The sequence below is a fragment of the Schistocerca cancellata genome, chromosome 9 (assembly GCF_023864275.1).
Source record: "Schistocerca cancellata isolate TAMUIC-IGC-003103 chromosome 9, iqSchCanc2.1, whole genome shotgun sequence".
Classification (NCBI taxonomy): domain Eukaryota; kingdom Metazoa; phylum Arthropoda; class Insecta; order Orthoptera; family Acrididae; genus Schistocerca; species Schistocerca cancellata.
This window is the reverse complement of record NC_064634.1, coordinates 144,652,341-144,667,553: the sequence shown is the minus strand read 5'-3', so window position 1 is coordinate 144,667,553 and position 15,213 is coordinate 144,652,341. Positions and strand designations below refer to the sequence as shown.

Here is a 15,213-nt window from a genome sequence, read left to right as displayed (position 1 = left end):
ACTCAATTTATCAGAACTGTCTACTTGATTGCATAATTTGAATTTGTCAACACCCACAAAACTCTTAGGTGTGCCACTTTGTTCTGTGGCAGCAGCTTCTGATTTGTCTGGCTGTGCAGCTACTGCCAAATCATCAAACTGATCAGACTCTCCTGTGGCTGCTGGTTCCTCGCATTTGTCTGAATCTGCAAGTGCTGTCGGTGACTCACTTTCATCTGGCTGTGCTGCCACACTAGAACTTCCAGCTTTATCTGGCCTTGCTGCTGCTGGCGGAGCCACAATTTTGCCTGCCCCCGCAGTGTCCACCAGAGCCCCAGTTTCGCTGGGCCTTGCGGTGGCCACTGGAGTCCTACTTTGGTCAGCTTCCACAGTTGTCCCACTTTCGTCAGAAACAGCTGCCACCTCTGTCGTCCCCAACTCCAATGCAGCAGGAGACGCCTCAGTTTCCTCTGACCTGGAGGCAGCAGACGCCTCAGTTTGCCCTGGCTCGGCAGCAGACGCCTCAGTTTGCCCTGGCTCGGCAGCAGACGCCTCAGTTTGCCCTGGCTCGGCAGCAGACGCCTCAGTTTGCCCTGGCTCGGCAGCAGATGCCTCAGTTTCCTCTGAGCTGGGGGCAGCAGACGTCTCAGTTTGTCCTGGCTCGGCAGCAGACGCCTCAGTTTCCTCTGACCTGGAGGCAGCAGACGCCTCAGTTTCCTCTGACCTGGGGGCAGCAGACGCCTCAGTTTGCCCTGGCTCGGCAGCAGACGCCTCAGTTTCCTCTGACCTGGGGGCAGCAGACGCCTCAGTTTCCTCTGACCTGGGGGCAGCAGACGCCTCAGTTTGCCCTGGCTTGGCAGCAGATGCCTCAGTTTCCTCTGACGTTGGGGCAGCAGATGCTTCAGTTTGCCCTGGCTCGGCAGCAGACGCCTCAGTTTCCTCTGACCTGGGGGCAGCAGACGCCTCAGTTTCCTCTGACCTGGGGGCAGCAGACGCCTCAGTTTCCTCTGACCTGGGGGCAGCAGACGCCTCAGTTTCCTCTGACCTGGGGGCAGCAGACGCCTCAGTTTCCTCTGACCTGGGGGCAGCAGACGCCTCAGTTTCCTCTGACCTGGGGGCAGCAGACGCCTCAGTTTCCTCTGACCTGGGGGCAGCAGACGCCTCAGTTTGCGCTGGCTCGGCAGCAGACGCCTCAGTTTGCACTGGCTCGGCAGCAGACGCCTCAGTTTGCGCTGGCTCGGCAGCAGACGCCTCAGTTTCCTCTGACGTGGGGGCAGCAGATGCCTCAGTTTGCCCTGGTTCAGCAGCAGATGCCTCAGTTTCCTCTGACATTGGGGCAGCAGATGCCTCAGTTTGCCCTGGCTCGGCAGCAGACGCCTCAGTTTCCTCTGACCTGGAGGCAGCAGACGCCTCAGTTTCCTCTGACCTGGAGGCAGCAGACGCCTCAGTTTCCTCTGACCTGAGGGCACCAGACGCCTCAGTTTGCCCTGGCTCGGCAGCAGACGCTTCAGTTTCCTCTGACCTGGGGGCAGCAGACGCCTCAGTTTCCTCTGACCTGGGGGCAGCAGACGCCTCAGTTTGCCCTGGCTCTGCAGCAGATGCCTCAGTTTCCTCTGACCTGTGGGCAGCAGATGCCTCAGTTTGCCCTGGCTCGGCAGCAGACGCCTCAGTTTGCGCTGGCTCGGCAGCAGACACCTCAGTTTCCTCTGACGTGGGGGCAGCAGATGCCTCAGTTTGCCCTGGCTCGGCAGCAGACGCCTCAGTTTTCTCTGATGTGGGGGCAGCAGATGCGTCAGTTTGCCCTGGCTCGGCCGCAGACGGCTCAGTTTCCTCTGACCTGGGGGCAGCAGACGCCTCAGTTTCCTCTGTCCTGGGGGCAGCAGACGTCTCGGTTTGCCCTGGCTCGGCAGCAGACGCATCAGTTTGCACTGGCTCGGCAATAGACACCTCAGTTTCCTCTGACGTGGGGGCAGCAGATGCCTCAGTTTGCCCTGGCTCGGCAGCAGACGCCTCAGTTTCCTCTGACCTGGGGGCAGCAGACGCCTCTGTTTGCCCTGGCTCGGCAGCAGACGCCTCAGTTCGCCCTGGCTCGGCAGCAGACGCCTCAGTTCGCCCTGGCTCGGCAGCAGACGCCTCAGTTCGCCCTGACTCGGCAGCAGACGCCTCAGTTTCCTCTGACGTGGGGGCAGCAGACGCCTCAGTTTGCCCTGGCTCGGCAGCAGACGCCTCAGTTTCCTCTGTCCTGGGGGTAGCAGGCGCCTCAGTTTGCCCTGGCTCGGCAGCAGACGCCTCAGTTTCCTCTGACGTGGGGGCAGCAGAAGCCTCAGTTTCCTCTGACGTGGGGGCAGCAGAAGCCTCAGTTTCCTCTGACGTGGGGGCAGCAGAAGCCTCAGTTTCCTCTGACGTGGGGGCAGCAGACGCCTCAGTTTCCTCTGACGTGGGGGCAGCAGACGCCTCAGTTTCCTCTGACGTGGGGGCAGCAGACGCCTCAGTTTCCTCTGACGTGGGGGCAGCAGACGCCTCAGTTTCCTCTGACGTGGGGGCAGCAGACGCCTCAGTTTGCCCTGGCTCGACAGCAGACGCCTCAGTTTGCCCTGGCTCGGCAGCAGACGCCTCAGTTTGCCCTGGCTCGGCAGCAGACGCCTCAGTTTGCCCTGGCTCGGCAGCAGACGCCTCAGTTTGCCCTGGCTCGGCAGCAGACGCCTCAGTTTGCCCTGGCTCGGCAGCAGACGCCTCAGTTTGCCCTGGCTCGGCAGCAGACGCCTCAGTTTGCCCTGGCTCGGCAGCAGACGCCTCAGTTTGCCCTGGCTCGGCAGCAGACGCCTCAGTTTGCCCTGGCTCGGCAGCAGACGCCTCAGTTTGCCCTGGCTCGGCAGCAGACGCCTCAGTTTGCCCTGGCTCGGCAGCAGACGCCTCAGTTTGCCCTGGCTCGGCAGCAGACGCCTCAGTTTGGTCTGACTCACAAGATGCAGCACCTACCTCTGTTACTTCTATCAGCATAGATGTTTCACTCTGGCACGGTTTCAGTCCAGCTGCTAGTTCTGCACCTGATACAACTTTCTCCATTACATCTATTCCCACAATTGTGTCAGTTTGGTTCGACTCCAGAGGTATATTTGCCTGACTTGAAGCTACTGCTGTCACAATATGATTTGCCTCAACTTCACCAGGCTCTGCTGCTGCTGCTTCGATTTTCTCAGTTAAATTTATCTCCACAGACAAATCAGTTACTACTGGTTTTGCAACTTCTTTAGTTTGCCTAGGCTCTGTCATAGCCATCTCTGCCTCAGTTAAACCTGCATTCACAAGTGCCACAGTGGATCTTGGCACAACTCCCGCAGCCTGAATTAGGTCGGGGTCCGCAACCACCTCACTTTGGTCAGGATCTGTATAAGCTCCAACCACTTCACATCGGAAAAACTGTGCAGTAGTTCCAGCTGCCTCGGTTTGGTCCGGTTCCGCAGGAGTTCGAGTTGCCTCTTTTTGGGCCGGCTCCGCAGGAGCTCCAGCCCCCTCAGTCTGGTCCGGCTCCGCAGGAGCTCCAGCCCCCTCAGTCTGATCCGGCTCCGCAGGAGCTCCAGCCCCCTCAGTCTGGTCCGGCTCCGCAGGAGCTCCAGCCCCCTCAGTCTGGTCCGGCTCCGCAGGAGCTCCAGCCCCCTCAGTCTGGTCCGGCTCCGCAGGAGCTCCAGCCTCCTCAGTCTGGTCCGGCTCCACAGGAGCTCCAGCCTCCTCAGTCTGGTCCGGCTCCACAGGAGCTCCAGCCTCCTCAGTCTGGTCCGGCTCCGCAGGAGCTCCAGCCTCCTCAGTCTGGTCCGGCTCCGCAGGAGCTCCAGCCTCCTCAGTCTGGTCCGGCTCCGCAGGAGCTCCAGCCTCCTCAGTCTGGTCCGGCTCCGCAGGAGCTCCAGCCTCCTCAGTCTGGTCCGGCTCCGCAGAAGCTCCAGCCTCCTCAGTCTGGTCCGGCTCCGCAGAAGCTCCAGTCTCCTCAGTCTGGTCCGGCTCCGCAGAAGCTCCAGTCTCCTCAGTCTGGTCCGGCTCCGCAGGAACTCCAGCCTCCTTAGTTTGATCCTGCTCCACAGCAGCTCCAATGTCCTCAGTTTGACCTGACCGCGCAACAGCTGACACTGCCTCAGTTTGGCACAGTCCCGCAACAACTCCAACAGCCTCAATATGGTCTGGTTCTGCAGGAGCTGACAATGCCTCAGTTTTGTCTGGCTCTGTTTCAGAAAACAATGTCTCAGTCTGATCTGGCTCTACAGCAGCTGATAATGAATCAATAACACATGACTCCACAACAGCTCCAAGTGCCTCAGTTTGGTGTGGCTCCACAGCAGGTCCTACTGCCTCGGTTTGATTTGGCTCTGTTGCAGCTAACAATGCCTCAGTTTGATCTGGCTCTGTCACAACTGGCAATGCCTCAGTTTGATCTGGCTCTGTCACAACTGGCAATGCCTCAGTTTGATCTGGCTCTGTCACAACTGACAACGCCTCAGTTTGATCTGGCTCTGTCACAAGTGGCAATGCCTCAGTTTGATCCGGCTCTGTCACAACTGGCAATGCCTCAGTTTGATCCGGCTCTGTCACAACTGGCAATGCCTCAGTTTGATCCGGCTCTGTCACAACTGGCAATGCCTCAGTTTGATCCGGCTCTGTCACAACTGGCAATGCCTCAGTTTGATCCGGCTCTGTCACAACTGGCAATGCCTCAGTCTGATCAGGCTCTGAAGCAGATAACAATGTCTCAGTCTGATCTGGCTCTACAGCAGCTGATAATGAATTAATAACATCTAACTCCACAGCAGCTACTACTGCCTCGGTTTGGTCCGGCTCCACAGCAGCTCCGAGTGCCTCGGTTTGGTCCGGCTCCAAGGCAGCTCCGAGTGCCGCGCTTTGGTCCGGCTCCAAGGCAGCTCCGAGTGCCTCGCTTTGGTCCGGCTCCAAGGCATCTCCGAGTGCCTCGCTTTGGTCCGGCTCCAAGGCATCTCCGAGTGCCTCGCTTTGGTGCGGCTCCAAGCCATCTCCGAGTGCCTCGCTTTGGTGCGGCTCCAAGCCATCTCCGAGTGCCTCGCTTTGGTGCGGCTCCAAGCCATCTCCGAGTGCCTCGCTTTGGTCCGGCTCCAAGGCATCTCCCAGTCTCTCGCTTTGGTCCGGCTCCAAGGCATCTCCCAGTCCCTCGCTTTGATCCGGCTCCAAGGCATCTCCCAGTCCCTCGCTTTGATCTGGCTCCAAGGCATCTCCCAGTCCCTCGCTTTGATCTGGCTCCAAGGCATCTCCAAGTCCCTCGCTTTGGTCCGGCTCCAAGGCATCTCCAAGTGCCTCGCTTTTGTCCGGCTCAGCTCCAACTGCCGCAGTTTGTGCTGGCTCCACAACAGCTCCTACTGCCTCGGTTTGGTCCGGCTCCACAGAAGCTCCAACTGCTTCAGTTTGGTCCTGCTCTGCAGCAGCTCCAACTGCTTCAGTTTGGTCCTGCTCTGCAGCAGCTCCAACTGCTTCAGTTTGGTCCTGCTCTGCAGCAGCTCCAACTGCTTCAGTTTGGTCCTGCTCTGCAGCAGCTCCAACTGCTTCAGTTTGGTCCTGCTCTGCAGCAGCTCCAACTGCTTCAGTTTGGTCCTGCTCTGCAGCAGCTCCAACTGCTTCAGTTTGGTCCTGCTCTGCAGCAGCTCCAACTGCTTCAGTTTGGTCCTGCTCTGCAGCAGCTCCAACTGCTTCAGTTTGGTCCTGCTCTGCAGCAGCTCCAACTGCTTCAGTTTGGTCCTGCTCTGCAGCAGCTCCAACTGCTTCAGTTTGGTCCTGCTCTGCAGCAGCTCCAACTGCTTCAGTTTGGTCCTGCTCTGCAGCAGCTCCAACTGCTTCAGTTTGGTCCTGCTCTGCAGCAGCTCCAACTGCTTCAGTTTGGTCCTGCTCTGCAGCAGCTCCAACTGCTTCAGTTTGGTCCTGCTCTGCAGCAGCTCCAACTGCTTCAGTTTGGTCCTGCTCTGCAGCAGCTCCAACTGCTTCAGTTTGGTCCTGCTCTGCAGCAGCTCCAACTGCTTCAGTTTGGTCCTGCTCTGCAGCAGCTCCAACTGCTTCAGTTTGGTCCTGCTCTGCAGCAGCTCCAACTGCTTCAGTTTGGTCCTGCTCTGCAGCAGCTCCAACTGCTTCAGTTTGGTCCTGCTCTGCAGCAGCTCCAACTGCTTCAGTTTGGTCCTGCTCTGCAGCAGCTCCAACTGCTTCAGTTTGGTCCTGCTCTGCAGCAGCTCCAACTGCTTCAGTTTGGTCCTGCTCTGCAGCAGCTCCAACTGCTTCAGTTTGGTCCTGCTCTGCAGCAGCTCCAACTGCTTCAGTTTGGCCCTGCTCTGCAGCAGCTCCAACTGCTTCAGTTTGGCCCTGCTCTGCAGCAGCTCCAACTGCTTCAGTTTGGTCCTCTTCTGCAGCAGCTCCAACTGCTTCAGTTTGGTCCTGTTCTGCAGCAGCTCCAACTGCTTCAGTTTGGTCCTGCTCTGCAGCAGCTCCAACTGCTTCAGATTTATCTGGTTCTTCAACTGTTTCCATTCCCTCAGTATGGTATGGCCCCACAGTAGCTGAAACTGTCTCAGTTTGGTCCAGCTCCACAGCAGTTTCAACTGACTCAGTTTGGTCCAGCTTCATAGCAGCTCTACCTGCCTCAGTTTGTTCTGGCTCTACAGCAGGTGACACTGCCTCAGTTTGGTCTCGCTCTTCATCAGCTAGCATTCCCTCTCTATGATCTAGCACCACATGTGACGCCATTGCCTCTGTTTGATCTGACTCCACAGGTGCTGCTGCCTCCACAAATACAGAGTCTACAACTGTTTCTGCCTCCTCCGTTCCGTGTAGTTCCTCATCTCCATGTACCTTGAAAGCTAGCTCCATAGCTTCAGTTTGGTCTGGCTGCAGACCTACTGCTGTCTTAGCTAGGTCTGGGTCTGGAGCAGCTGCCACCGCCGCCGCCACTGCAGTCGCATCTGGTATCGGAGTTGCCGCCATCGATTCATTTGGGTCCAGTTCTGGAGCAGATTCTGCTGGTGCCTCAGTTGTGTCAGGTTCCCAAGCAGCTGCAGCAGTAGCAGCTTCTGCTACCACCTCTGTCGGGTCTGGTCCCTGAGCAGCTTCTGCTGCCACCTCACTTGGGTCTCGTTCCTGAGCAGCTTCTGCTGCCGCCTCAGTCGGGTCTGGTTCCTGAGCAGCTTGTGCTGCCACCTCAGTAAGGTCTGGTTCTGGAGCAGCAGCAGCTGCTGCTGCTACCTCATCTAGGTCTGGTTCCGAAGCACCTGCTGTTGCCACCCCAGGCCGATCTGGTTCTGGAGCAGCTGCTGCTGCCACCTCAGTCTGATCTGGTTCCGGTTCTGGAACAGCAGCTGCTCCTGCTGCCACCTCAGTCTCATCTGGTTCTGGTTCTGGAACAGCAGCTGCTGCTGTCACCTCAGTCTGATCTGGTGCTGGAGCAGTAGCTGCTACTTCCATCACCTCAACTGGACTTGGTTCTGGTGCAGGTACAGCTAGTGCCTCAGTTGGGTCTGGTATTGTTTCTGTTGCTGCTGCCGCTGCTTCTTTCAGGTCTGGTTCTTGCGCACTTGCTGCTGCCTTAGCTTGGTCTGGTTCTAAAGCTGCCGTTAAAACTTCAGCATGGTCTGATTCAGAAACTACAATCTCTGTCTCACCATGATACTGTTCAGCAGTTGCCAACAATGTACCTGCTCCTTCTGGTTTTGCAGCTGCAATCTCTATTTTCTCTGGTTTCACTGTCCCAGATTTCTTTAGTTCCACTGATGATGCAGTTGCTGCAATGTTTCTCTCTGGTTTCATTTCAACAGTCTCAGTTTCATCAGGCATTGCAGCCATCACACATATTTCTTCTTGCTTTTTGCCCACTGTCCCTGTTTGCTTCTGTTTCGTAACTGTTGCCTCCATCTGCAAATGCTCCAAAGTGCTTGCCTTCATTTGCTCGAATTCCTCAGCAACAGGCATCATTTGCATCCGTTCTTCAGTTAAAGGTGCAATGTGCTTACACTCCGAAGACATTACCTCCATTTTCTGTGGCTTCTCAGCAGCTTCCAGCTCCCCTGATACTCCCTGTTGCACCAGCTCCTCAACTGGTGGCTCCTTTTTCTCCAGCTCCCTTCGTTCTGCCTGCCCTACCACTGTCTTTGAAAGTTTTGGCTCCTCAGCTGCAGTCGCTGGTTGCTCCATTTCCTCAGCTGTCCCCAACACATTCTCCAGTTTCTCAGCCACTGTCTGTGTTTTCTCTGGCCTCTCATCCACTGCCGTTGTTTTCTCTAGATCCTCACACAATACCTCAATTTCACCCTGCTCTTTAGCCACCTCATCCATTTTCTCTTGGTTGTCAGCTGCTGGTTCCGACTGGCCAGTTTCTGCATTTGCTGGCACAGTTCCGTTTCTCTTTTTGGCCACTGACAGAGTTTGGTCTGGAATAGTAACTGTTCCATCACTCTGAGCAAGTTCCAAAACATCTACCAATATATTAGGTTGCTTTGGCGCCCTCGTCAGTGCCTCAGATTCACTTCTCTCTACAACCATTGCCAAATTCTGCTCAGATTCCACTGTCACAGTCTTCACTGGCTCTGCAGGTGCTGACCCAGTCTCCACCACTTTCTTTTGTCCTTCCTTCACACCAACTGCCTCTGTCTGCTCTAGTCCCGAATCCAATGACTCTGTCTTTCCTACCTCTGATGCACCCGCATCCAACTGCTCCTCCTCTGGAACAACCAACCCCACTCGTTCTTCCTTTCTGGCAGATGCATCCGTCTGCTCCCCCTCACGGGCAGCTGCATCCGTCTGCTCCCCCACGCCGGCAGCCGCATCCGTCTGCTCCCCCATGCCGGCAGCCGCATCCGTCTGCTCTGCCTCCACCTGCCCCTCCTCTGTAGCAGCCGCCTCCACCTGCCCCTCCTCTGTAGCAGCCGCCTCCACCTGCCCCTCCTCTGTAGCAGCCGCCTCCACCTGCCCCTCCTCTGTAGCAGCCGCCTCCACCTGCCCCTCCTCTGTAGCAGCCGCCTCCACCTGCCCCTCCTCTGTAGCAGCCGCCTCCACCTGCCCCTCCTCTGTAGCAGCCGCCTCCACCTGCCCCTCCTCCGCAGCAGCCGCCTCCACCTGCCCCTCCTCCGCAGCAGATGCATCCACCTGCCCCTCCTCCGCAGCAGATGCATCCACCTGCTCCTCCTCCGCAGCAGATGCATCCACCTGCTCCTCCTCCGCAGCAGATGCATCCACCTGCTCCTCCTCCGCAGCAGATGCATCCACCTGCTCCTCCTCCGCAGCAGATGCATCCACCTGCTCCTCCTCCGCAGCAGATGCATCCACCTGCTCCTCCTCCGCAGCAGATGCCTCCACCTGCTCCTCCTCCGCAGCAGATGCCTCCACCTTCTCCTCCTCTGCAGCAGATGCCTCCACCTGCTCCTCCTCTGCAGCAGATGCCTCCACCTGCTCCTCCTCTGCAGCAGGTGCTTTCACCTGCTGCTCCTTTGGTCCTGCTGCGTCCATTTGCTCTTTGTTTGAATCGGATCCCTCCATTGGCTCTTTCTCGATAGCTATCGACCCAGTTTGCTCTGGCTCTGCATCTGGCACATTCAATTGCAATTTTTCATTACATTCTATTACAACAGTACTCGATTCCTGGCATAGTTTTTCTTGTATTGTATCGCAGTTCTCATTTTCAGCCTTCATGTGTACTCCTGTCACATCTGGTACTATTTTCCGTATTTTCGACCCGCAGCCATGAGCAAATATATGATCATGCTCTTCGTCAGTTTTTCGAGCAATATGTATCACTAAATCTTTTCCCATCACAAGACATTCAACTGTTTCATCTTTACTCGGTACTGCTGCATTTTGTGCTATGTTGGATTCTTCACAGTGTTTCCCAGTGACAGTGCTGGGAACTGGTCTTGAATGGTGAGCAGTAGATATACAGTCTTCAACTGGTACCAATTCCTCGGTGTTAGCAATGGGTGACAATTTCTCATAAGTTGTCTCATCTTCATTTAGTTTGTGTTTTAGCCCTATGAGTTTAAATGTAATTTTATCACCACATTTTCCATCAAAGATCTTACTTCCTCCAGCCATCAGCACTAATTTTGTTTCTGTGGCAGTTGTTATTTGCTTTTCAGCTTCTGTTTGCCGATTCTGCTGCTTTTGTGCAACCTGTGACACTGTATCACTCATGCCTTTAGCATTATCACTTTCTTGATGGAGTTTATGATAACTGCACAATACATTATCTTCTGGTGCTTTAAGAGCAAAAACTGATTGTTCGAAAACTTTTTCAGATGAATTTGACTGGTGTTCTGTGCAATTTTCTTCAGAAACATTGGATTTACCAGTTTCAGTGACAGTAGTCTGAGCTTTAGTTTTCAAGGTAGTTTTGTCTAACCTTGATTCTTTATTTTCACGTAGGGGAACTTCCCTACAGGAATCTGAATCTTCAGCTACAGAGTGCACCTTATTTTCCATACAGCAGTCATCTACCACCAAATCTTTCAATTTGTCCTTTGATGATATATGCATTTCATATTTCTCAGGACATGTCTTCACAGTAGCAGCATCAACACTTTCCATTTCTCCACCAATGTCTTGCTGAACAGGTGTCACAACTTCCACATCCATTTCAGTCTGTGAAGAGGGTTCATGCACTTCCTTTTTGCTTCCTTCTTTGTCCCAATTTTGTTTGACAACTGTTTCTTTAATCGGGTCATTTACTTTTAACTGTGACGATTTACTCTTCATTTGCATATTTTGCTCAGATTGTACTGATTCTTCTTGGGACTTTTCATTCTTATTATGTAAGTTTGAACTGATATCTGAAGTTGACTTATCAGATATAACATCATCATTTACAATTTCCATTTCATTCTTCACAGCATCTGTGACCAAATCTGTAAGAACTGTTTTTATCTCCTCTTGGACTTCAGAAGTATCAGATTTTTTATCCAACTCATTCCTCTCAAGTTTGTGTGTGCAAGAATTATGTTCATCAGGTACTGTGCTGACTTCCTGTTCTGATACCAACTTTGCTTCACTCAATGACGGCACTGAATCTGCACCTGGAGATATGATAGTTTTACTCTCTTCTTCTGGTTTTAATATTTTCTGATTCAATGGATTTCCTTTGGGCTGTGGAGATTCTGTGCCTACTTTACAACTAGTATCAACAAAATAGTTTACACTAGAATCTGCACAATTATGTTCTTTCTCATTTTTCTCATCCTCCACATTCTGGTTTCCAACTGCACTATCACGTAATGCAACATCAGATTTGCACAGTGAGCGTTTTCCATCCCTAGACTTCATATCCACCTCCACTGACCCCTCTTCTTTAGTTGACTCTAAGGATACTTGATCCAATGAAGACAAATTGGAAGACTCGTCAAAATTCTCTGCATGCTCCTTTAAACTCCCATTCCCATTATTTTCACAATCTGGAGCACTGTGCAACTCAGAAGATTCTTTATTTATATTTTTATGTTTGAAACCACTATGAGAAGCTGCACAGTCCGCACTACATAATTCGTAAGAGCTGGAATGAGACTCCTCTTCTGTGACTGTAAGTATGATTCCTGTATGGCCCAGTTTCTTTTGAGATGGCTTTTCGTCCTCTTTACAATCAGAGGACAAAACAGTACTTGAAACCGCTGACCCTGAAGCATCCTGACTACCTATTTCAGTAACGTGTGGGTTTTCAACTGGTGAAAGAATAGCAACTGTTTCAACATCAGTCTTTATCTCACTTACAGATGAAATCTGTGTTTCAGTCTCTGACTCAGTCTGTCTATCAGGTTGGTCAACAGTATCCAGTGCAGAATGCTTTAAAATCTCACTCCCTCCATCAGTCACACTGGCATCAGTGTTTCCACTACCTTGTTTTAGGTTTTGTTTCACTTCTGTGTCACTTAAATGAGATGTTTCACTTCCTTCTGAATGTCGAAAAGGAGAAACCAATGCTTCTGCACATTCCACTGTTGGTTTTTTTACGTTTCCTGTTTCTTCATTATATGCGGAACTTTCTCTGCAAGAAAGTTCACATTTTGTGCTTTCATTTCCATCCCCTGGGTGGATTTTAGAAATGTCTGATTGGATTTGCAACCTATCAGTCTTATGACTCTCTTTAGCAGTATCAGTCTCCATTAGAACAGAGCTTTTTACACAGCTCTCATCAGTCTCATGTGAACAGCCAATACTGGCTAAAATTTCAGTCTTCTCAGATGAACTACAAACTACGTTTTCCACAGTACCAACAGTGGATTTCAGATCTGTAGTTTCACTTCCATTTAATTTGGAAGACAATACTGAGCTAACAGTCTTTTCCTGCAACATCACATTGCACTCTTGTGTACATGGATGCGTTTCTTTGGAAATCTGAGTATTGGTGATGCTAGTTTTAACTTGAGTATTAGTAATACTACTTTCTACACACATTTGCTCTGATGACGCACCAGATGAATTTTCTGTTCCGACCTCAGAACTAACTGAACATTCTACCTTCCCAGCCTGAACTGCAATATTTATGGAACCTTCTGACCCACTGTCATGCTGTGTAGCTACTTCACTGTCATTACTTACACTAACTTTCAACTTTTTCCTACTTGACTCATGGCCTTTACTGTCTATAATGTCACTGTCACAACCTACCTCTATATTAGTTTCTTCAGTTTCTAATTTCTTTTTTACAGTCTCTTCCTCCAAGCCTACTGACAAGGATGTAACATGGGCTTGTAATGGGGCATTTAATTTATTGTTTTGTGGGACCACCTCTACAGAAGTTCTTTCTGTAGACCGGTCAACTTTTAAATCACACTGCTTAGAATCTACAGCACTTTGAAAACTAGTCTCCAGTACCTTATCTACATGACGTTGCTTGCTTCCACCTCCAGTGCTCTGACTTTTTGTGTCCATAACATTCTTTACTGCAGATGGATCTTTTTCACTATCACTAGCAACCAGTCTGCTGCTGCGCCTAGTTCTCCTTTCTGGTATAGGGGTAACATCAATTTTTATGTTAGTACTATGGGATGCAGATAAACTCTGTTCAGTCTTCAGCTTTTTCTTATTGGGAGCACCATCCTCAGAATAACTGTCTGATTTCTCACCTGAATCCGTAGTCTTCTTCTCCCTTTTCGTAGCCCTTGTACATATAGATGACACTTGATGCTTTGTAGATGTTACTTGATCTTGTGGTTCTGTTTTCACATCTTCACTCACAGAGGAAGATGCTGAATCTCCGTTTTCTGCAGATGACAATCGCCTTTTCGGAGTCCCATTTGGGCCTGTGGGTACATGGTAATCATTCAGCAATGCCTGACTGTAGCATGATGTGTCTGATTTCAATACTTCACGGACTGCCATTGTAGCATACGTAGAAGATGGTAGACAGAAGTCCAAAATGAGGGCTTTATAAACTCCACCTGTTAAAACAAAATTTACATACACACATTTAGTGAAGACTTATTTTAATATAAATTTAAATATTTTAGGGAAGGACATGTTTTTAGGCTTGTTTGTTTACATGCTTAAAAGAGATGTGAGTATACTGTTTTACACCATACAGGGTGGTCACAAGCAGTTTGAAAAGCCTGTAAGGTTATTCCAGTGTACATTGTCCAGACAGCAACACAAAAATTGGGCATCAGATGATAGTAAGGACTGAACCTGAGCCAACAGCTCAGCAGTCCTGTGCACTATCATCAATGCAATAAGCACAAATGACACTAATTCGCATCTGGTGGGTCACTTGAATTTACACAAGCAACAGCTGACTGGTTAACTACAATGCTAATTAACTCAGGAATGGCAGAACATATCAAATTTTTTCTTAACAATTCATTCTCAGCACAACCTACCTTGCTACATTCTTATAAGCTTTTCAGACTGTTTCTGACTGCCATGTACAATACTTATTGAATATTTTAGTACAACGAAATCTTTATATATATATTTCTGTACGACTGACACTGATCAAAACATTGCACCTTTCTCACACACTCACATGGTAGTAAATCCAAAGCGTTTATTTGTCTAACTCATTAGGGAAGTCGAGATTATTCATTGTCAGTACCATTTAATATCCAGTTAAGAATTATTAATATGCACCAATCAAACCACATACAATAAAGCATGACTAGCACATGGTTAGTCCCACCGATGAGCACACCTCAAACACAAAATTATGTAACTAGTTCTGTCACTAATGCAGGTTACATACTGGAAGTTTGTCTCTCCAATCTGCTATGTTATTAAAGCAGATAAATACAGAACACAAAGCAATAATGTTAACACAAGAGCCAGTACTCTATTTTTGAAAAGACGGAATATTTTATTTCACCAGCTTACTCAAACACATTTGCCCAAGCCTTCTTAATTTAATTTATTCATGACTCATCATGTTCCACATATACAATAAAAACTTCAATGATGTGATATATGTCAAGGCACACCTCCATAGAAGATAACCAAGATACACAAACTCATTCTGTACACATGAATAACAATAACCATTCAAAGTAATTGGATAGATTAAAAAACGTACTCACCAAGTGGCAGCAGGAGAAAACACACACACACACACACACACACACACACACACACACACACACACACACACACACACAAAAGATTTAAGGTATGCAAGATTCCAGAGCCAGTGGCTCCTTCTGGCAGGAGGACTGAAAGGTAAGGAAGAGGTGTGAAGGAAAAGGACTAGAGAGGTTTAGAAAAATGGTTAGATTTCAGAAAAGTCATACAGAATGCCAGCCAGGGAAGACTTACCCAACAGGATAAGAGGAGAAGACTGACTATTGGGGACTGCATTGGACAAGATTAGGAAACCTGAGAGCTTAAAGGTGGAAGACACAGTTAACACGTACAACAGAGATTATTGCTAAAATATTGTGAACAAATTAATATGAGTGAAAAGCTAAGTGCAATGTCTTGTATAAGAGGTGGAGAGGGGGGGCGGGCATTGAAAAGTAGACTGGTCAGAAAATGAAAAACCCAGAAACCTAAAGCAGAGTGAACAACAGAATGGTTACTGTTACTAAATACCGAGACAGAAGAAATTTGCATAAATGAAGGCCAGGTGGGTGGCAAGAACCTAGAGCATGTTGTAGTGCTAGTTCCCACCTGCAGAGTTCTGAGAAACTGGTGTCTGGGAGAAGAATTCAGATGCCACGTGTGGTGATCAGGCACCCAGCTCATGATTATTATGTTGTAGAGAATGCTCTGTAACAG

At 50.5% G+C, this 15,213-nt stretch overlaps 1 protein-coding gene across 1 annotated transcript in view; it reads right to left on the bottom strand.

The window, feature by feature from the left end:
- LOC126100948 (uncharacterized) overlaps positions 1–15,213 on the bottom strand; it is a 149,349-nt gene that overhangs the window by 6,428 nt on the left and 127,708 nt on the right. Inside the window, exon 12 of the mRNA XM_049911609.1 lies at positions 13,077–13,391. Coding sequence (XP_049767566.1) covers positions 13,077–13,391 — 315 coding nt within the window. The remainder of the gene's footprint in view (positions 1–13,076; positions 13,392–15,213) is intronic.